Raw genomic sequence first — 23,216 nt, forward strand, 5'->3', positions numbered from 1 at the left:
ACACAAGGTTCACACTTAACTGAAAAGTCAGTTGTTTGTATATGTACACCCTATTTTATACAGTCTATGATGTACGCTTGAGTTTGAAATATTCAATATATGTCTTATTTCATCCAAGAACAGAGAATGTCGTACGAGACTGTGACCCTTTAAGTGATGAACTTATGGTGACACACTCAGGATACTTGATAAATTGTTCTGTTTATTTTTAACATATTGCGGGGGCTTCTCTTTACGAGAAACCTACTAGATAAATATCTAAAGAGCTTAGTTTCCGAAGTTCAAAACGCTACACTGGAAGTACTAGTACAGTGAATACATACCTTGTTGTCATGGTGTCATATAGTCACCAAAATAAAAAAAATAACACTAATAACAAGAACAACAGAAGCTAGGTGAATTTTTATGCCAAACAAAACCTTAACTGTGCAATATTTAACTATATGCGTGTAAAATCGACATTTTTCCCCACCGCAGTGCAGGCTGGGAATTCAAAACTCGGCCGATTATCCTCCAATCAGAGAGCTTCAAACTAGGCCAGAAAGAGGGGCGGGACTTTTGTCGTCTCAGCCAATCAAACGTTGGGTCGTCTTGGCTTTCGCCTCTGAGCCACAGATCATACTCTAGGCTTTACAAAACGACTTGAGGGATAAACGTGTATTAGTGCAGGTTTTGTAGTTGGCATTGCAATGAAATTAATGAATGCTGACAAATATGAAGATTATAGATTTTTACAACCGAAATATACTTAACTATTTTTTAAAAATCAGTGGTTTTGATTAGTAATAAACATTTATCTTAATTAATTTCCCTTACAGTGCATTTTAAAACATCTTACTGCAGGCAGTTAAGCGAACCATAAGCATTGTTTTCATTCATTATTATTTCGTCCTTCCATCCTTCTCACAGTAACTGAGTTTGCCAGGAGCCAGGGGAAGTTGAGCCAAGAGGTCAAGTGATTATTAATAGAATACTATATATTTGGATTTAATTACTAACAAATACATGTAATAAATACATGGTTTCATGTAAATGCAATTTTAGATACTTTGTGTACTACAGGGTACATTTATTAGTAAATTATTGCATAACATAGGCCTATATTTTGTTAAAAGTAACAAGTAACTGAAAATGTAAAAAAAAAATGGAATAATAAGTACAATATTTCAATCTGAAATGTAATGAAGTAGCATATAAATGATTATAATCAAGTGTAGTGCAAGAATGTCAACATTTTTAGACAATGTGCAGGAATTTAGCATTCAGGCATAGGTTCTTAAAATATCAAATTGTTGTTGTTTTTTAAAATAAGATAAGCATTTATTGATCCTTGTAGATGAAATTCAGGCAACACAAAGACAGAGATAAGTAAAAAGAAAAGTAAAAATAATACATTTAAAACTGGGATATATATAACTAGTATGAGTAGAATTAAAAAAATAATTAAATAAACAATCTAAATAAAAAATGAATAGAGTCTACACAGCGATATATATAGTTGTGTATTTGTGTTACTGTTTACCAAAGCTAACGGTTGCTATAATTGCACAGCACCAGGATATGCTTATTAATGCCCTATAGTGCCTTTGGCCTTTGCCGGCTTAGGTTCATCTTGTAACAGGTTATTTCATGTTTGCGGAAAGTTTCACACACAGCACCTGAACGCATCAGGACATCTCGCTCTTCCCCTTCCTCAAATAGAGAGACGCGTTTACGGGCGTGTCGCCACAAACCAATAGAGCAGACTGAGAGGAGGGGTCAACTTTCCCATGTTCATAAATACCCTGAGCTGCTTTCTCACGTCCGCTCTCTTACCCCAGAGAAGGTAGACCCCGGTGGGCTTGTCGGTACCGTTTTAATCCTTTGCAAGAAACTCCAAAAAACCGCAACCATGAGCAGGAAATTCTTCGTCGGTGGAAACTGGAAGATGAACGGCGACAAGAAGAGCCTCGGGGAGCTCATCCAGACCATGAACGCAGCCAAGGTGGACCCCAATGTCGGTATGTGGGCTTTAACAAACCTTAAACCAAATCTCCTTTAAAATATTCATGATTTTACCCACTTATTTTCTCATTATAATGACAACATTTCCAGTTTCAATGCTACTTATTTCTATGCCGTTTCCTCCTTTTTTATGCCACAGAGTCAGAGTCAAAATGGCTCTGCCATTCAATAGATCAATGACACCATTCACATCACAGAAACATCTCCTTTATTTTATACCCATATGAAGTTACATTCAGTGCAAGCTCAGTATTTTCCAGTTTTTTGTAATGTTTTTTAATCAGAGCTAACACTAACAGCCCCGCGCAGACAGAAATGAATCCAGATGAAGGACGCTCTGGTGGGGTTTTCAGTAATGTCGGTGTCGGTGGTGGTGGGTGTGCGTTTGCAGCAGCACGTAGTCCAGTGAGAGTGCACGCTGCATTCAAGTGAGGCTGATCGCTAATGATGTCGCCCTCTTTCATCTGCAAACTGATGGGGAGTACAGTAGCCTATTGTTAGTTTCACCATGCAGGCGGTTTATATGATGTCAGCTGAGCAGTAAACAACCTCAAAGGCCACAGAAAACACTTGCAAAATATATTTTTAAGTTGATTTTCTCGGTTTCCATTTTTCCAGCATGCCCTGAAAGCAGCAGTAGACACTTGGCCTGTTGCTGTCTTCTTCCTGTAGACTTGCTGCTGCAGCTGTTTCACTAGAACAGTTTTTTTTTTTCTTTCATTCAGTGCATGCTATTCTTCTGGAAGTTAAAACAAGCAGGAAGATGTTGAATGTGTCTCGGCTTGTTTCCGTTGTCATCGAGCCAGTTGTTCTCCTTCTGCAAAGTTGGTGTTATGCAACTGTAATGTTGTGTTCCAGCCACGGCAGCAAACCGCCACTGTTGTCAGACTATCCTTGGACCTTGTTCCATTAATGAATCCACCCCTTTACAGAGCCAGAGTGAAGCACATGCAAGACTTTTCCCACTGGCCTCTTCTTTTTAAAGTCAAAGTTCAGCTGTTTCCTCCCCAGACTAATTTTAAAAAATCTTATATTTGACCCTTGTAAACTCTGTCTCATGACTTTTCTCTGACCTCTGCAGAATGCGGCCATGTAGGCGACCTTTAGGAGGCTGAACTCGGACCTTTAATGCAGAGAGGCCTGACTGTGGCTGTGCACAAATGACCTTTAAACAAACCCATAATAGGTTTAATATAGACTCTGGTAACCCCAAGATAAAGTTACATTTTGAATGTCAGTGTCTTAACTTTACTGTACTCTGCTTGACCCATGCAGACTTGTTGCTGCTGTTGACTTTAGAAAAATCAAGTTTGCACATGAGGGCAAACATTTGGGTCTGTGCACAGTACAATATGTATCAGTTTTAAGAAGTTACACCATATTTTAGAGTTTCAAGTCTGAACAAATCTGATGCTTGTGTTATAATTTAAGTGCTGCTGCAACAAGCCTTAATGATGTAAAGAAGCATTTAACAGCAGCTGAATACACAAATAACTACGATTTAATTATTGCACAATGATGTTTAGTAAATCGTTGTCCATTAAAGGCCTGTCAATCACTTATAGGGAGATGGTTGATTCCTGTCCTGTGCCTTTTTTTAGTAAAGTGATGGTTGACCTTCTTGTTTGCATTTGAAATATGGGCTGAGCCTTAATCATGTTTAAAAGACTGGACTAAATTCATCACTTTAATCCAGATGGTTCGTGAAATGTTGTGCAGGGCTTCAACCAACAATTATTTTCATTATCGATTAGTTTGCCTTTTATATTCTAGATTAATCAATTTATCATATCGTCCACAAAATGTCAGAAAATAGTCCAAGGTGATGTCTTAAAAGTCTTGTTTTGTCAGTGTAAACCCTTAAAATAGTAATTTTAATATGATTTAAAACAGAAAAAGCAGGACATTTCCCACATTTGAGAGGCTGAAAACAACACTTCTGACTTTTTTTCATAAAGATTAGTGATCATTTGATAATCAAAATAGTTGGCAACCATTTTTCTGTTACTCTAGGTATCAATTAGTTGACTAACCATTACAGTTGTAAAGCTGTGGGAAGAAGTGCATCTGTATTCTTGTACTTGGCAGCAGCTCAGGGTGGTTCTCTAGTGGTTAGACAGGCTGCCCTTTTAACTGACAGACCCATTTTTCAAGCCATAATTTTAGCTCAAGTAACCCTTGGAATCCCTCTCTGTTTTATATATGCAGTTAATTTCTTATCCAATAAAGGAAAATGGTGAAAAATGTCTATTTAATTTAGAGTAACACCTACTACATGGCCTACACAAACACTTCTTCTCTCTGCTCACAGAGGTGGTTTGCGGTGCTCCTTCAATCTACCTGGACTTTGCCCGGTCCAAGCTGGACGCCAAGTTCGGCGTTGCTGCTCAGAACTGCTACAAAGTTCCCAAGGGTGCCTTCACTGGGGAGATCAGGTATGTGATGGGTCCATCAGAGGAAAAGGAGCAGGGCTGGATCATGAGCAGATAGAGATGGATATATCAATTTATACTGATAGCGGAAATCCAGGAAAAATAGCTCCAGTTACTTTTGGTTATTAGGTTATCTATCAAATGTATAAATGTACAATTATAGTCTTTATTATTATTTTTTCAGTAAAAGAATAAATTCCTGTAAGTCATTCTACAGAAATGATGACTTTGTATCGCAAAATAATGAGAAACTTTCTCAAAATATACAAATTTATTCCGTTTTAAATGCTTATTATTTTGCAATACTAAGTCTTACTTTGAGATACTAACTTTATATTTTGGTTTCTCAATATTTTGAGATGCCAATTAATTATTTCAAGAATGTATCTCAGTATAATGACTTGCAGGATCTTTTCTGTATTCCCCATGTTGCTGGAAATGTGCTTCCATAGTAATTAACCCTTGCAGATTTTATTATTTAGCGTTTATTGTGTGAATATCTGTGTTCAGCCCTGCGATGATCAAGGACTGTGGAGTGAACTGGGTGATCCTGGGACACTCTGAGAGACGCCACGTCTTCGGCGAGAGTGATGAGGTAATGCTGGATGATTTTATCTTGATCCTTCAGTTTGCATCAGCTTTAACGATGCTGAGTGCTAAATGGGAAGCGTTGCATCCTTTTACATTAATAAAACATTCCAAACACACCGTCCCTCCTGTGTGCACCTTGTGATTAGATGCTTGTCTGTGTTTGTGTTGTTAGCTCATCGGTCAGAAGACCGCCCACGCTCTGGAGAGCGGCCTCGGTGTCATCGCCTGCATCGGAGAGAAGCTGGACGAGAGAGAGGGCGGCACCACCGAGAAGGTCGTCTTCGCTCAGACCAAGTTCATCGCAGGTAGGCGACCTCTAACGGCTCCATTATAGAGTTTATAGGCATAGCATTGGACAGGGTCTAAATCAGGGATGGGCAACTGGAGGCCCGGGGGCTGCATACGGCGCGCCCCCTCTATTGTAGTGGCCCTCAGTACAACTACATACATTTGAGCATGAAATCTTAAAAGCGCAGTGTAAAGATGCACAAAATCACTTCTTGCAATTAATGTTGGTCTGCTGTTCTTGCACTAAAAAAAAAAAAAAAAAATCACAGTAAGTGGTTATTTTTTATTTGCTTCAAACCGTTTGTATTCCTATTTATACTGTTATACACTGCAAATTAGTTGTTTCTTAAGATAAAACAAACGTTTGTAAAACGTTCATAAAACAAAGAAGTGTTAGATAATTTATCTTGTTTTAAGAGTTAATTTCTTATTTTAAGTGTTCAACATGCTTATTTCAAGATTTAATAATCTTAATTCAAGAAATCTTGTCAAGTGAAATTATCTGTCCATGATATATGAAGATCATTTCCCTCAGATGGGTGGATATCTTGTTTTTAGACACCCCTCTTTTGCAGTGTACATGCATTTGAGCATGAAATATGTTAAATTGTAAATATATTTAAAATTGCAGTTTCATATCTGGTTAAGTGCCCGGTCCTATATGTGACCCTGTGATAGTGATAGCGATGAAAAATTGTGGCCCCCTCCAGCATTTAAGTTGCCCATCCCTGGTCTAAATGTTGCAACACACATTTCAGGGGAGGATTGTGCAAGCCAGAGTGTGGTGGGAATCAGAAAACTTGCGAAATATAAATTCACGTCTTATCACACGCTTCTTTCACAGACAATGTAAAGGACTGGAGCAAGGTCGTGCTTGCTTATGAGCCCGTGTGGGCCATTGGCACCGGCAAGACTGCCTCCCCACAGCAGGTAAATATAAGTAACCACTGAAATAAGATTACCACAATGTCTTCCCATAACTCGTCATAATGCGTGTGCTTCCTGTGTGATGTCTCAGGCTCAGGAAGTTCATGACAAACTGAGGGGCTGGCTGAAGACCAACGTGTCCGAGGCTGTGGCCAACTCTGTGAGGATCATCTACGGAGGTCAGTCGGTGTGACGAGCTTGTCATTATTTTGTTATTTTGATTTCCAGTGCTGGAATGTAACTAAGTACATTGACTCAAGTACTGTATTTCAGTGCAACTTTGAGGTATTTTACTTCAGTATTTCCATTTTATGTCCCTTTATACTTCTACTACACTACATTTTGAGGCAAATATTGTTCTTTTTACTCCACTGTATTTAGCTGACAGCTTTAGTTACTTTTCAGATCAAGATTTAACACATTTTTTAAAATTGACTTAAACCTAATAACAGTGTATTAGCTAGTTAAAATGAGAAACTAAAAATGTTGCTTATTGCTACATAAATGCATCAATAAAAATACTCCATTATATATAAAACAATCTGAGGCCATTTCACATACTTTTGATATTTTAAGTACATTTTGATGCTGATTTTATTCAGGACTTTTACTTGTAGTGTAGCATTAATACTTTTACCTAACCCTCATGATGTGTTGGTTTCATGTTCAACAATTGTTTTTGTTCCTGGTCAAAAATGACCATTAAGACTCATCATAAAAACTGTAATAATACATATATTATCACTACTTGTTGCGATAGATATTTGTATCAACTTAAGTTCTTGTGAACATTACAAGTTCAAACTTCTATTTGTTATTTATGGCCTGTATAGCTCATTGATCTGAGCTTATACATTTTGAATTCGAGTTCTAAAAAACATAATTTCTGGATTATTTTAACTATAAGAAAAAAGGGATCTGAAGACTCACTTTGATCTCATAAACCTGTTCTTCCTCTCAGGCTCTGTGACCGGTGGCACCTGCAAAGAGCTCGCCTCCCAGAAGGACGTTGATGGTTTCCTCGTCGGCGGAGCTTCCCTCAAGCCAGAGTTTGTCGAGATCATGAACGCCAAAGTTTAAAAAAGCCCTGCTGCTGCAACGTGACCACGTCCAGATCAGAGGCCAGCTCCATCATCCCTCACTCTAAGCACTTAGTCCTCTCCCCCTTTTTAGTCAAAAGTATTCGTGTAATGGTGTCATTCCCTCCTTTTCCTTTATATCTTTTGGTTATATTTTGTCATGAAGAAAAGGGACAGGTTGACACATGCACTGTACCGCACTGAGAAGTCCACCGAGAATAGTCTGTGTGCATACTAACTTCTACACCAAGTGCTCAAGCTGTAAAGACTGACAACTACACCTTGAGGTGGACGGCCAGTCCACGCCTTTACTTGAAAAGTTTACCAACTTTTTTTTGCGTAAACAGTGTCACAGCTCTTTGTCAATCAGATTTATTTGTCTTTTTAATATCGACGTCTCTTCTGTGTGATTATGATGTTCTGTGGCTTTTACCTCCCTGTAGACGTGCATGATCCGCTCTCCCATTGGCTGCTCTGCCGAGAGGGAAGCGTCCATTACGTGTTAACCATATTGTGTCATGGCCGATGGGCAGAAGGGTGGGAGGCTGTAAGGAAACATTATAATAAACTGTTTAGAGACTGTTTCAGTGTCGTGTGTCTTGATTAAGAATGGGTATCATTCAAACACTTTCAATACCTGCTCCTGACTGATACTCCATACCAATTTAAATAATACAAGTACATCTCAATACATTAGAATATCATGGAAAAGTCCAGTAATTTCCAGTAGTTCAAGTCAAATAGCCCCAACCAATTATTGAGTGCATATAGATGGAGGCCAACATTTCCATATTAAACATACTTTTTAAAATTGTTCTTTTGTAATATTAAAAGTTTAGGTCTTCATTAAATGTAAGCCATAGTCATTATAATTAGAAGAAATTAAATAAATTAAGACATTAAATGTTTCATTCTGTGTGCAATGGACCTAAATAATGTGTTACTTGCATAACACGTGACATAAAAATAACTTCTACCATATTCTAATTTATTGAGATGCACCTGTATTATGCATGCCCTCTACAATATTTTTAGTTGTATTTTTAATTTCCTTTACACCTATGAAAGGCTCACTGTGGTCAAGCTTCTAAAGATACCTCAACACACACTTGGCTCTCCGACATGCATCATTAAACAGCCAATCACCAGCTTTATTAAATCTTGTCACAAGTTTGCTGCATGCTTATTGGCTCCCTAATGCTCAGATTTACTACTTAAGCACTGAAATATGGTTTAGAAATATTTCAAAACTCTGCAGCATTCTAGCGATGTGGTTGGTTTCTAAAAGGTTCATATCATGACTTTAAAAACACAGTTTTTATAAGAGCTCGACCAATATGGGATTTGTGAGACCAATGCGAATTTTAGAGGGGAAAATGAATTGATATGGTGACTGATATAGCATTTTTTTTATGGCTGGAATGAAGATAGACCTTTTTTATGTGGATTTTTCGCTTTTTCACCACTCTGCAAATTTCCCCAGGGAGCTACTTTCTCACACATATTAAATAATATTTAACATTGTTAAATACACTATTATACAAACAGTGTATTACATTGTCAGCTAATTCTATAGATGAGGGCATGTCATGCGGCAAAATGACTAAAAATAGATGCAAACCCGAGAATCAATATGGCCACAAAGAGATACACAATTATTAAAAATGATATGCAAAATGACTGAAAACAGACATAATCAATAATAAAATAAATAGCTAAATAAACATCATTACTGTTTAGTTTCAGTTGCTGTCTATTTTTTAAAGCAAAAAAAAGAATATAAACATTAACAGTGAACACCATTTCTAAATAACCCAAGCAACATTTTCTGCATTGAATATAGTGTGTGAAAATATGTTTCATAATGGCACGTATCAGACAGCACTAATACTGATATGCATACCCAGTACCCAATCTGTCGGGCTCTAGTTTTTATATTTAATTGGGATTCCTACTTGTGTATACAATATTTACTAGTAGGTTTCATAACCTGCTGTGTGTGCTAATAATCCCAGTGGTATTCTCAGGATGGCTGAGAGAGTATCTCATTACAGAAGTGACCTCCTGTTAAGACAATGCCATGCAGAAAAAGCATTTGACTGCTATTTTTAACACAGACACAGCAGTGAAAGACTCGTGTATCTGGATGAAACTGTAGCTCTGTCATTTACAAACTTATGAGTTTACATACAGAAACTAATGTTCATTAGACTGTGAAACCACATCTTGTGTTTGTTGTAACAAGGCTTTATTTCCACATTAGAGAAGTGTTCCATAAAGCCATTTATTAAATTATTATTTTGGTTAGTCTGACTAATTTTCTGGTGATTCAGTTCCTTAAAGCAAATTCAAAATAGTTGAAGCTCAGTTATGGTGACTGGCAGCAAACTTTGAGGTCAAAATGTCAAACACAATCAGTCGCAAGTCTGTCTTCAGCAAACTCTCGGTTTTAAACAAATATTAGATAATTTCCCCGTTTTAGACAGTGTCTTTGTTTCCTTTGTAATCTCAATATGTTGAAACAACCACTGAACCACTTCCTTCCATCGACCATGTGCCTGTAGCTACAGTATGTACAGGAGGAGAATACTTGGAGAATGTGATGTAATTCAATGCAATCGCTGTTATATAATATACAATTTCTTTCTTTCTTTCTTTTTTACATAAAAATGGGAACATAACAGACATGTCAGCATTATTATTATCTTTTTGCCCAAAGACGAGATATAACATTGCTTTATTTATAAAACAAAACAACTATTGGGTATTATTTGGTGTCTTTGAACTCTAAGATATACACACACATGAAGTGTAATAATAATAATAATAATAATAATAATAACAACACAATATTAGCACATTTCCATTTATTGACTCTGACTATTTCTACAATTCTACAATGTCATTTATCAGACGCTTTTATCCAAAGCGACATACAAATGAGAGTTACCGTAATACAACACAAGCAAGGATGAAGTCAAAAAACATAGTAAGAGTAAGTGCCATGGGTCAAGTTTGAGTCCATTAGGACACAAGTGCTTTTAGGTTGCGAGGCCAGGTAGGGTCTTATTTTCCTGATGTTGTACAGGGCGAATCGACAAGATCTGGCAATTGAGGACACATGAACCTTGAAGGTCAGTTGGTCATCAATCATGACACCCAGGTTTCGTGCAGAGCTTGTGGGCACAAGTTGCATTGATCCAAGCTGAAGATTGATAGGCTGAAATAAGGTGGGACGCGGTTGGATGACGAGGAGCTCCATCTTTGAGAGGTTGAGCTGAAGGTGATATTCTGTCATCCAGAGATGGAGATGTCCACAAGACAAGCAGAGATGCGGGCCGAGACTGTGGGGTCGTTTGGTGGGAAGGAAAGGAACAGCTGGGTATCATCGGCGTAACAATGGTATGAGAAGCCATGATTGCGGATGATTGTGCCAAGTGAGGTGGTGTAAATTAAGAAGAAAGGGGGGCCTAACACTGATCCTTGAGGCACCCCAGTGGAAAGGTTTTGTAGTTTGGAGACTTCTCCCTTCCAAGATACTCTAAAAGATCTCCCTGATAGGTAGGATGCGAACCATCTGAGGGCAGAACCTGAAATACCAAGTTCTATGAGTGTAGAGAGGGAGATATGGTGGTTAACCGTGTTGAAGGCTGCAGAGAGGTTCAGCAGCAATAGAGCTGATGATTGGCCACCTGCTCGAGCTAGACACAGTGATTCTGTTACAGACAGGAGTGCGGTCTCAGTAGAGTGACCCTGCTTGAAGCCAGACTGATTTCGATCATACAGGTTGTTCTCATAAAGAAACACGGAGACTTGGTTCAAGAATCTGCGCTCCAGAATTTTTGAGAGGAATGGTAAGAGTGACACAGGTCTGTAGTTTCCCACCTGTGTCGGGTCCAGGACTTAGTGTGTATTTCCATGTGACCAAAAAAAAAAAAAAAAAGAAAAGTTACTTGCCCAAAGTTTGACCCTGTTTTTCAAGATTTTTGACCAATCAGAACAACTGTTGTGTCATTTTTTCTTGATCATACTAAATATTGTTTTTGGGCACACATTGATTATTGAATCAGCACATTTTGTGTTATGCATTGCACTGCATTGTATGAAACGTGTTCCTTTTATTTTGTCCACCCCCCTCTGCAGCCTGGCGTCCTGCCTGTGCACTCCGGTGCAGCAGGGGGCGCTGCCGCCCTGCAGCGAGCTCTCTGAGCGGCTCAGGCTCATCATGTCCGTGTTTACAAGCGAAGCGTGACGTTCAGGGACTCGCTCGAATACGTCTCATAGCGTAACTGAAAGCTATTAATTCTCTTTATAAACGTCAAAATGCTGTCACTGAAAGCTTTTCTCAGCGAGAGACTGACGGCGGCGGCGGAGGAGATATTCGACGCCGTGGAAAAGACCTTAGCCGAGTACAAAGAGGAGATTTCTCGCTCAAAAGATCTGGAAATCAGTCGTCTCAGGATGCAGCTGAAGATTCTCAAGTCAGGTTGGTTTGAATGGGAACTAAACATCATGCAGCTTTGCGTTATGGTTTTTTTGATAAATTGCATGATTGTGGTGCTATTTTTTGTCTTTTGTACACAGAGCCTCGGTTGGATAGATGCATCGGAGCCCAGCTGCAGTTGCATCACCACCACCACCCTCCTCCTCCTCCTCCTCTTCCCCCTCAGCAGCAGCAGCACCATCAGTCAGTCCCTGCAGTGGAGCCTCCTGACTCCCAGCACTGTGATGAGGAAGAGGGTAGCAGCATGGAGCAGGAGCTGCCAGAGCCCTCACAGGTGAAGAAGGAGCAGCAGCTGAAGAGCCACAGGGATTTCTGGATGGGCCACGAAGATGCAGAGCAGCTCGACAGCCTCGACTCGGACATCAAGGACTTCATCTCGTCTCCTTCCAGCCTGAAGAACAGCCTGCATGACCACTCCTTACCCCTCCACCTTTACCACAACCACCAGGGCGAGGAGAGCAGAGAGAAACCCTACTGCTGCTCTGTCTGTGAAAAGCGTTTCAGTAACTGCTCCCACCTCGCAGCGCACATCAGGACACACACAGGAGAGAGGCCTTATAGATGTGAAATATGTAGAAAGACTTTTATCACAACCAGCGCCCTGAACAGACACCAGACCATCCACACCGAAGGGAAACAGTTTGTGTGTAATTATTGTGGCAAATCCTTCAAATGGATGGAGTCGCTCGGCAGGCACATAAGAAGTGTACATAAGAGAGATAATGTGCCTGAATGACTCTGGTTGAAAAGACACCAATGTCCAATAGAGTAGTCATGTTGTTAGTGTGTGTAAGTTATCTATTATTTTAGTGCAAACAAAGAATGTAATGTCTGTTTTCTATGTCTAGTTGTAAATGATGTTGTGCATGGACCTAATTAAACCCCAAAAGCCAGTAAATCATGTGAAAATGAATTGTGAAAATACATTCACACACACAGTGTTTTATAGATAAGTCGTAGTTAATGTATTCTTACAAAATAAAATATAAATACTCTTTGTTTGGTCTTGTTTTATGTATTTTGCTTTATGCTGCAGAAAAAAAAGTTGCACAGTACTCCAGCAGGTGGCAGTGTGAGCATTTCATTCACAATTCCACATCAATCTACAGTATCTGGCAGAGTGCAGACTCTGGTGTCTAATGTACCGAGTATGTACTTCTTTTCTGAGAACTGACAGTACTCTCAGTCTGTTGTGTTTTTGCAGTCAACATATTCCAAGTATGAGGCTGGTAATCAGTGGTGAAAGATCTTTTATTTCAGTAGAAGTAGCAATACTGCAGTGGAAACATACTGTGAAGTACAAGTCCTGCATTTAAAGTCTTACTTGAGTAAAGGTGTGTAAGTATTTACATCAATCAAATATATGTAGTGGAGGAAATCTACAATATTGACTTCTGAGATGTGGTTGATTGGAAGTTTTAAGTACCATAAAATTGAAAAACTCAATTGGAAAATTGTACTTATATACAGTACTTGAGTAAATGTACCTCGTTAAATGCCACCACTGATGGTAAGCCATTATTCCCACTGGTGGAAAGATGCAAAGTACAAATATTCAAGTATTAATTTGAGGTACTTGTCCTTGTAAACAAAAAAATCCCTAAATGACCACAAATATACAGAAAACAACTGCAAATGGCACAAAGTGACTAAAAGGGGAACAAAATGACCACAAAGAAACATAAAATGACTTAAATAAGATGTAAAATGACCATAATAAGACATAAAATAGATGCTATATCACTACAAAATACAAGATGACTAAAAATAGATGCAAAACAATCACAGAGAATCAAAACTGCTATGAAGAGAAGCAAAATGACCATAAAGAGACCCCAAATTACTAAAAATAAATGCAAAAGGACTAAAGGAGATGCTAAATGAGTGCAAAACAAGACATTGACATCACATACAGACTACAAACGACACAAATTACTACAATGAAACACAAAACGACCAAAAAAAAGTTTAATTACTAAAAATAGATGCAAAACAACAACAAGGGGATGTAAAATAGATGCAACATCGCCTGAAGAAAAATTACTAGAAATAAAAGTCAAATGACTATAAAATTACTACAAAGAAACAAAGTGAGCAAAAAAAAGTTAAATTACTAAAAATAGATGCAAAAATGATTATAGGAGATGCAAAATGACTGAAAACACACATTCGCTAAACATACAGACTACAAACAACACAAAATGACTACAAAAAAAAGGAAAACTACTAAAAATAGATGCAAAACAACAATAAGGGGATAAAAAAAGAGATGCAACATTGCCACAAAAATATGCAAAATGACTAAAAATAGATGCAAAACAATCACAAAGAATCAAAACTGCAACAAAGAGACCAGTGAAGAGAAGTGACTAAAAAGAGACCAAAATGACTTAAAATAAAAGTAAAATGACTACAGGAGATGCTAAATTACTGCAAAACAACTACAAGGGGATGAAATATAGATGCAACAATGTCACAAAAAGATGCAAAATGACCAAAAAGAGACCCAAATGACTAAACAACAACAACTACAAGGGGATAAAATATAAATGCAACATCACCACAAAAATATGAAAAATGACTAAAAATAGATGCAAAAATTATTACAGGACATGCTAAATGACTGAAAACAGACATTCACACTGACATGCATATTACAAACAACACAAAATGACTACAAAATGACTAAAAGTAGATGCAACACAACCACAGAGAATCAAAATTACTAAAAAATAGCTACAAAATGACTACAGGAGATGCTAAATGACTGCAAAACAACTACAAGGGGATGAAATATAGATGCAACAATGTCACAAAAAGATGCAAAATAACCAAAAAGAAACCCAAATTACTAAAAAATAACTGCACAATGACTATGTAAGATGCTAAATGACTGCAAAACAACAACTACAAGGGGATAAAATATAAATGCAACATCACCACAAAAATATGAAAAATGACTAAAAATAGATGCAAAAATTAGTACAGGACATGCTAAATGACTGAAAAGAGACATTCACACTGAAATGCATACTACAAACAACACAAAATGACTAAAAATCACAATCACAGAGAATCGAGATTACTAAAAATAGCTGCAAAATGACTACAGGAGATGCTAAATGACTGCAAAACAACTACAAGGGGATGAAATATAGATGCAACAATGCCACAAAAAGATGCAAAATGACTAAAAATAGATGCAAAAAAATCACAGAGAATCAAAATAAGCACAGTCATGCAAAATGACAAAAAAAAAACAGATGCAAAGTGAGTTTGACCTTGTTGTTCCTGTGTAGTCAGGGTGGGGACCGTTGACATGTCTGTGCCCAGGGGCCCAGTGTCTTGTAATCCATCCATGTCCTTACCTGTTTCACAGCGACAACACCGAGATGCATAAAATGAGGATGTTTCTTTTCTTTTTCTGTGTTGTGGAAGAACTAGACTGGCCTCAACCCAATCCATCACCTCAGGGACAAACTGGAACACCGACTGTGAGCCAGACTTCATCGCCCAATGGCTGAATGGAAACAAATCCCTGTAACCAGGCTGAAAAGTCTTGTGGAAAGCCCATTTTTAGGAGAGTGGATGCTGTTATATTAGTATATCAAAGCCCAAGGTTTGGGGATGAGATGTTCAGGTGTCCACACACTTTTGGCCTCTCCAGTGTGTTTGGCACAAGCTATAAACTCTGAGTTTGTTGTTGTGGTTCATGCAAGAACCACAGTCAGTCCACCTCCCTCCTCGGGGTGAAATTAGAGCTCTGTTCGCTGTCATTATGAAGCCATTACTTATATATTTGGGGTGAAATTTGGATTCGTAATGCGGGTAGCTGTGAGTCACAGATGTGTACACACACATGCAGCAGCAGCAGTGGAAGAGTTCAGTGCTTTGTGTTTTGAAAGTCTTTTAAAGTGAAAGTTAAGAAACAAAGAGTGAACTATGGTTCAAGGAGCCAATACATACATTTCAATAGTCCTTTTCAGTTTCTTACAATCTTTTTTACGTGTCAGCTCCCTCGATTTAAAAAAAAATACTTGAAATGCTGATAATGACTGTAATAAGTGGCCAGCCACATACACTTCATTCATGTCTCACAGAACATCTTGTTGAACTGGATTATTATTTCAAGGTACCCTCACTTTATTGGAGAGAGATTTTTTTGTGAGAGCTCTCACGGCCGAGCAGGTGCTCTGTGCAGTAAACCACTTACTACAAGTGTGCAGAGTAGGCAATTAAAATGATAACACAATATCTCATTGAAATTGAAAATCTGGATTGAAATAAAATGCATCCATAAATGAATTATGTGCTGGAGATCTGCTCCAAGGACTGGAGTGTTGCTCTGAACACAGATTTCACCTCCGATAATTAAGTTACAGTATAACACTTACAGGTTGTATGAGTATTCAGATCCTATTCAAATACTGTTGAAAAACTGTAACTAACCATAATCCTAATTGTTGTTGTTGTTTTTTGTATTTTCTTATAGGACTGCTGATAATTTTCTCATCAAATTTCTCATAGAAATATCATCACAGTTACCTGGAGCTTAAAGTGACACATTTACAATATCTATTATTTATTTATGAGTTTTTTGTGTGTGCAACCAACAGTCCAAACTTCAAACTTCAAAATTATATTAAAAAATAAATAAAAAAGATGTAATATGATATAAATATAATGTAAAATTAAATGCAGCATGCTCGTAATGCTGAAACCATGAAGTGTTTTTGCAGGCAAAACGACTTAAAAGATTATCAAAATATTGGCCAATTGATTTTCAGTCAACTGACTGATTGGATTAATCTAATTGTTTCAGCAGTGCTTGGATAAACAGATGGATGCTTTAATTTATAACAAAGTATCATATTTTCATAATTAATTTGAAATTAACTTAATTTGAAAAGTAACTACAGCTGTCAGATAAATATAGTGGAGTAAAAAGTATAGTTGCAGAGAATGGAAATACTCAAGTACAAGAGTAAGTGTACTCTGTTACATTCCAGCACTACTTAAGCGTCTCCAGTCTGTTTTGTCTCCGCTGTTAGAGAAAATACCAGAGGAAGGTTTTTACACCGAATCTCCAACAACAGCAATGTGCTTCCCATTAGCTCTGTGGCCAAAGGGCTCCTTCGCTCTTTGTTCCCTTTAAATGGGCACACAGTGTTTCAGGTATCGTAGCAAACAAATATATTGGCTGAAAACATTCTATTCAAAAGCAAAGATGGCTTCAATTAGTGGGTTACTTTCATTACTGTCATTTTATTGGATCACCATTATTCTAACTCACATACTACCAGTGGTGGGATGTAACCAAGTACAATGTTGAGGTAGTTGTTGTTGTTTTACTTGTGTATTTCTATTACATGTAACTTTATACTTCTACCTCACTACATTTTAGAGGTAAATATTGTACTTTTTACTCCACTACATTTGGCTGACAGCTTTGGTTATTTTTCAGGTCAAGATTTAACATAAAACATGATAAATTTAAAGTGATTATACTTTTTTTTCTCAAATGAAACCTTATAACAGTATATTAAGTTGTTAAAATTAGCCCCTCCTTGAGAAAATGAAAACGCTGCTTACATAAATGCATCAATACAAATAATACAATAATATATTTAGAATATATAAAACAATCTGAGTCGGGCCATTCTGCATAGAGTACATTTACTTTTGTTGCTTTAAGTACATTTAGCTGAAATTGCTGCTGTACTTTTACTTAAGTAAGTTTTGAATGCAGGACTTTTACTTGTGGTGGAGTAATTTCACAGTGTGGTATTAGTACTTTCATCTAAGTAAGAGATCTGAATACTTTTTTCATCCCTGTACATTACTGGAATCAATAAAACTGTGTGATTGATTGGTTTTATCAGTCGTGGAAAAAGTATTCAGATCCTTTACTTCAGTAAAAGTACTAAAAGCACACTGTGAAATTACTCCACTACAAGTCAAAGTCCTGCATTCAAAACTTACTTACGTAAAAGTACAGCAGTAATTTCAGCTAAATGTACTTAAAGCAACAAAAGTAAATGTACTCTATGCAGAATGGCCCCACTCAGATTGTTTTATATATTCTAAATATATTATTGTATTATTTGTATTGATGCATTTATGTAAGCAGCGTTTTCATTTTCTCAAGGAGGGGCTAATTTTAACAACTTAATATACTGTTGTAATGTTTCATTTGAAAAAAAAAGTATAATCACTTTAAATTTATCATGTTTTATGTTAAATCTTGACCTGAAAAATAACCAAAGCTGTCAGCTAAATGTAGTGGAGTAAGTCCTGCATTCAAAACTTCAGTAGGTGCAAAAGTATCTATATAATATTATATTGTTCTGTTTGTATAAATAGCGAAAACATGTGGGTGCATTTTAATGTTGTAGTTTGTCAATTTGGAGCCACTTTTAGACACTTCGTAAACCACTGGGTAGTTTAGTTGTACAGTACAGTGCCAATAACAATAAGTGTCAAATAAAATGTTATGGAGTAAAAATATAAAAGAAGAAATACTAAACAAGCATGTCCAAATTGTATTTAAGTTGGCCGCCAGTACTTGAATAAATGTACTTATTTAAATTCCTCCTCTGTAATTTATCACTGTGTTGGTTTTTATATAGATATGAAAACATTCTGTGCTTTTGTCACCTCAGTGTGAAATGAAACACTCATTTCAAATCTTGACCTTGTGATTGTTTGAATCCTCCATCTGCTGCTGCTGAAATATATAAACGAAACGCTTCTCATTTGGACCCATTGTGAATAAACATTTCAGCATCAAACGCCTTCTTCTTTATATGTGCTGCTGTCATCCTCAGCACAAATCCAGCAGCAAACCATGCTATTAAAATATGTGTCCAATTTCATAAATATTTCATGTCTGACGACTCTGTCTTTAATAACGACTCCCCTCCAATGTGTTTGCTCCAACTCAAGCTTTAGCACAATTAATGATCCTCACAGTAATGGAATTTCTTTTTCTTTTTTGCAAACACTCCACTGTTTTCCATTTCTATTAGAGTGAGCACTTTAAAAAACACAGCTCTCTAATTTATCAAATCAGCCTTGTGATTCTGAATGCGTCCCTAACCTTGATAAAATATATATTTATATCTTCACAGACACACAATAAACCTACTGAGCTCACAGGATTAATGGGAGCAAGATTTATCTATGGATGTAACCAGTGAATAGCAAAATTTTTCTTTACATCCATCTATCGAAAGGGCCAATGGGTCAGGCACTGGCCTGGCCTTCATTAGCCAAAGAGACTATACCAACCAGAAGAAACTCAAAATGATCACTAAAAAGACATTTAACAACCACAAAGAGATGCAAACAGACAACAAAGAGACAAAAAATGGCTAACGAGCTGCAAATGGACACAAAGAGATGCAAAACCCCAAGGAAGAAAACGACCACAAAGAGATGCAAAACCACGAAGAGCAGTAGAACAACCACAAGAGACTTAAAATGATCACAAAAACCCTAAAACAACCACAAAGTGATGCAAACAGACAACAAAGAGACACAAAATGACTACAATGAGCTGCAAAGAGACACAAAGAGATGCAAAACCACAAGGAAGAGCGTTAAAACAACCACAAAGAGACTTAAAATTATCACAAAAACCCTAAAAACAACCACGAAAAGATACAAATAGACTACAAAGAGACACATAGACAAAATAACAACTACAAGGAGATGCAAAACAATGTCAAAGAGACACAAAATGACTAGGAAATGAAATAAAACAACCACAAAGAGACTTAAAATGAAACTGACTACAAAGAGACAATAAACAACTACAAAGCGATGCAAGACAGCTGCAAAGAGACACAAAGAGACCCAAAGCAACTGTGAAGAGCAGTACAATAACCACAAAGAGACTTAAAATGATTACAACAACACCTACAAACAACCACAAAGAGATGCATGTAGACTACAAAGAGACAAAGAGAGAAAGTAACAACTACAACGAGATGCAAAACAACATGAAAGAGACACAAAGAGACAAAAACACAACAAAGAGATGAAAGGCAGCTGCAAAGAGACACAACATGACTTGGAAGAGCAGTAAAACAACCACAAAGAGATTTAAAATGATCACAAAATAACATAAAACACCTACAAATAGATGCAAACAGACTTCAAAGGGACAATAAACAACTAAGAGATGCAAGACAGCTGCAAAGAGACACAACGAGACAATACACAAGAACAAAGAGATGTAAAACAACCACAAAGAGACTTAAAATGATCACAAAATAACAAAAAACAACCACAAAGTGATGCAAACAAAGAGATGCAAACACCAAATGTTTTTTTAACTAACAACAAAAGACCAAATCAATTACAAAGTGACATAAAAAGCCACCAAAGCCACCACAGAGAGGCAAGGCAAATGTATTTATGTAACACATTTCATACCTAATTTGCTTTACAGATTACACCCACAAGTAACAAATAATAAAACCAATAAAAGCAGGCAGGCAGAAGAACAGACAATTTAAAACGATAACACAAATAATTGCAAAAACAGACTACAGAACAAAACCATACAACCAGGAAAGTTAATGAAAATCAATGGTAAAAAAACAAACAAACAAAAGAGGTGGGTCTTTATCTTAGATTTAAACATGGATAACAGTGCTTAAAGTGTACTGGCAAGTTTTTTCAACATTTGCAGCTTCACCATGTTTAGTTTGGACTCTGTGAACAACTACATTCTGAAAGATGTGTAAGATGTGTAACAACTACAAGGAGACACAAAACAACAACGAGAAGAGGCTAAAAAACTATAAAGTGTGTGTGTTTTGCATGCAGGAGAGGTGGAATGGCCCTTTGCACGTCTGTGCCCAGGGGCCCATCGTCTCATAATCCAGCCATGATCCGAGCATGTATTAGATGTTGGGCAGGTCACCAGTAATAGAAATATGTGAGGAAAGACTAGCTTAGCAGAGCTTACTTTGTACCTTGCACACCCAACAGCTGTTCTATGTTGGCAAATGTGCAGCCAGGATCCTCACAGACCTGCTCCTCGACCCACAGCCCCGCCAGTATCACTTCTGTTAATCAAATCATGGACTGTTACACATGTAGGATCCCAGGTAATGTAATGTAATGAAAGTTGCCAGTAAAAGCTCTTCTTTCCTTCCCGGAGCAGTTTTAATGTTTCATCTGGTTGCAGAGGATGCTGAGCTGCATCTCCCTGCTGTGGAAGCAGGCAGAGAGCTCTGGTCACCCACCAGTCGTCTGCAACCACTTGAAAAATGCTCAGCAATGCCTCAAAATGATCCTGTGGGATCATCTTCTCCAGGCTGGAGTGGAGTGAGCGAGAGGTCAGAACAGATTGATTGTACGGGTGAGAGGAGGTGAAACAGGCAGCAGACTTTGTTCTCAGTGAACACTTGTGCTACTTTGCAGGTTGTCTGTTGGTGCAGCTGGCTGGGATGGTGCTGCTGCAGAAGTTTCATTCAGCAGAGTATCAATACAGAGCACGGGCAAAAACATCCTCCGTCTAATTTAATGAGACAAACGGAAGAGCTCCAACGTAGAACTGCAACAGTAAAATAGAGTGGCAAAAATGGACCATTATGAAACAAATGGCCCCTGGGCTCAGATGTATAAGAGGCCCCCCACCCTGTCTGCACAGAGACACCCAAACCAAAGTCATTTTGTGTCCCTTTGCAGAGGTTCTGCATGCTTTTTAGTCATGTTGCATCTCTGTGGCCACTTTGTGGTTATTTTTAATTTCTTTGTGGTTGATTTGCATCTAATTTTAGTCATTTTACTCATTTAGCATCTCCTTGTAATTGTTGTGGCTCTTTTCTAGTTGTTATACGTCTCATTGTTGTCGTTTTGGACCTATTTTTAGTCATTTTATGTCTCCTTGTAGTTGTTTTGCATCTATTTTTAGCCGTTTAATGTCTACTTGGGGCCATTTTGCATCTGTTTTTAGTCGTTCTACGTGTCTTTGTCGTCATCTCCTTCTAGTTGTTTTGAATTTATTTGTAGCCATTATATGTTTTTCAGTTTTGCATCCTTTTTTTGTTGTTGTTTTACATCTTATGTGGTTGTTTTGTATATATTTATTATCATTTTAGATCTCTTTGTAGTCGTGCCTCTTTTTTATTTGTTATGTCTCTTTGTAGTCATTTTGCATCTTTTTGAGTTTTGAGTCGTTTTGAGTCGTTGTACGTTGGACGTTTTTGCATCTCCATAGTCATGTTGTGTATGCTTGTGGTCATTTAGCGTCTCTTTGTGGTTGTTTTGTGTGTAAGAGAAGCAGAATTTAACCACAGTCAGCACTCAGGCTGAGAGACAGGCGCAATAAAGAGTTAGTGTCGGCCATTAGATAAAGTTAATGAAGAAGCTCCAACAGGAGGTGAAAGATAAAATATGTTGACTGAAAGACGCAGCAAAGTGTGTTAAAACTGTCTCTCTTGAGTTTGAATGAAAAGTAAAAGTACAGACAGAAGATATTTTTGCTGGAGGGAGCTGTGGGACAGGGACTAAACCAAATTAGTCACTGTTTCTGCTGTGCGAACATCAAACCCCAAACATAAGATCTGTGACAGTGTAGCTTGAGCTATGATGACATTTGGAAGTTGGCGTGTCAATTTTTTTTTACCTTTTTGCCTGAGTGTCTGTAAGAATGCTTTCTTTACATAATGGCACAGAGAAAAAAGTTTGGTCGGTTCCTACGTACAACCAGCTTGTTTTTTAATTGTGCACAGTGTGCTACAAATGTGAGGGTGTGTGTTTTGTTCTTATTTTTATTTCACTCTCCATTAATTTGGTACAACTTGTTTATTTGGGTGTTCAAGCGAGGAGTAGATTTTATTTGGGGAACATTTTGCAGTTTATTAGGCTTGCATCACCTCTTCCTTGTCTGTAATTATTAAGCAATTGAAACCTTCGCACTGTAGTTACAAACTGGCTTTGATTAGATGAGAGCGTGTGACTTTAATCATCATATAATACGAGAAAGCTGTTGATCTGTGGCCTTGTTTGTTTAATCCACACAAATTGGTATCACATGTAGAATCAAGTGCTGGCGAATCAGTCGTAGTGTTTGCAGTCTTGCTGCTACCAGATTAGGGTCTGTCATCAGTGACAATACAATTAATTACAGATAATTTCATAAACCGCAGGGATGCACTCAGACATCCTGGGATTTCAAATTGACCTGACATTGTGCATTATTCTGATGCTCTAAACCAGGGGTACACTTGCTGTGCCCCCTGAGCCACTTTTGCAAAATGAGAGAAGCCCAGGGACCAATTAATAAACACACATTTATAATATTATTCAGATAAAATGTAACATTAAAAGACCCATTACCAGACTTATTTTGATTTTTTTTTTTTTCAAATTAAC

The 23,216-nt window shown here is 37.6% G+C and overlaps 2 protein-coding genes and 1 non-coding gene across 3 annotated transcripts; 2 read left to right on the forward strand and 1 right to left on the reverse strand.

The window, feature by feature from the left end:
• Nucleotides 1-220: 220 nt before the first annotated feature.
• On the reverse strand, nucleotides 221-277 carry LOC131977057 (U7 small nuclear RNA). The gene has a single exon (XR_009394854.1). It is a non-coding gene; the product is annotated as a U7 small nuclear RNA (small nuclear RNA).
• A 1,503-nt stretch (nucleotides 278-1,780) lies between these two features.
• Nucleotides 1,781-7,903, forward strand: tpi1b (triosephosphate isomerase 1b). Its single transcript, XM_059339920.1, has 7 exons — nucleotides 1,781-2,000; nucleotides 4,316-4,439; nucleotides 4,947-5,031; nucleotides 5,200-5,332; nucleotides 6,160-6,245; nucleotides 6,334-6,421; nucleotides 7,204-7,903. Exons 1-7 carry the CDS (start codon nucleotides 1,892-1,894, stop codon nucleotides 7,320-7,322), a joined length of 744 nt encoding a protein of 247 aa, XP_059195903.1. The 5' UTR covers nucleotides 1,781-1,891; the 3' UTR covers nucleotides 7,323-7,903.
• A 3,679-nt stretch (nucleotides 7,904-11,582) lies between these two features.
• On the forward strand, nucleotides 11,583-12,715 carry LOC131976660 (zinc finger protein 892-like). The gene is made up of 2 exons (XM_059339789.1): nucleotides 11,583-11,807; nucleotides 11,906-12,715. The coding sequence occupies exons 1-2, from the start codon at nucleotides 11,645-11,647 to the stop codon at nucleotides 12,559-12,561; spliced, it is 819 nt and encodes a 272-aa protein (XP_059195772.1). The 5' UTR covers nucleotides 11,583-11,644; the 3' UTR covers nucleotides 12,562-12,715.
• Nucleotides 12,716-23,216: the final 10,501 nt, after the last annotated feature.

Source organism: Centropristis striata, chromosome 8 (genome assembly GCF_030273125.1).
Source record: "Centropristis striata isolate RG_2023a ecotype Rhode Island chromosome 8, C.striata_1.0, whole genome shotgun sequence".
In the NCBI taxonomy this organism is placed as follows: domain Eukaryota; kingdom Metazoa; phylum Chordata; class Actinopteri; order Perciformes; family Serranidae; genus Centropristis; species Centropristis striata.

Excerpts from the sequence above, each read along its gene's own strand:
- LOC131976660 (XM_059339789.1), top strand. The coding sequence starts at position 11,645 with ATGCTGTCACTGAAAGCTTTTCTCAGCGAGAGACTGACGGCGGCGGCG. Across the intron at positions 11,808-11,905 it reads GCTGAAGATTCTCAAGTCAG|AGCCTCGGTTGGATAGATGC; the intron begins GTTGGTTTGAAT and ends TTTTGTACACAG.
- tpi1b (XM_059339920.1), top strand. The coding sequence starts at position 1,892 with ATGAGCAGGAAATTCTTCGTCGGTGGAAACTGGAAGATGAACGGCGAC. Across the intron at positions 2,001-4,315 it reads CAAGGTGGACCCCAATGTCG|AGGTGGTTTGCGGTGCTCCT; the intron begins GTATGTGGGCTT and ends CTCTGCTCACAG. Across the intron at positions 6,246-6,333 it reads AGACTGCCTCCCCACAGCAG|GCTCAGGAAGTTCATGACAA; the intron begins GTAAATATAAGT and ends GTGATGTCTCAG.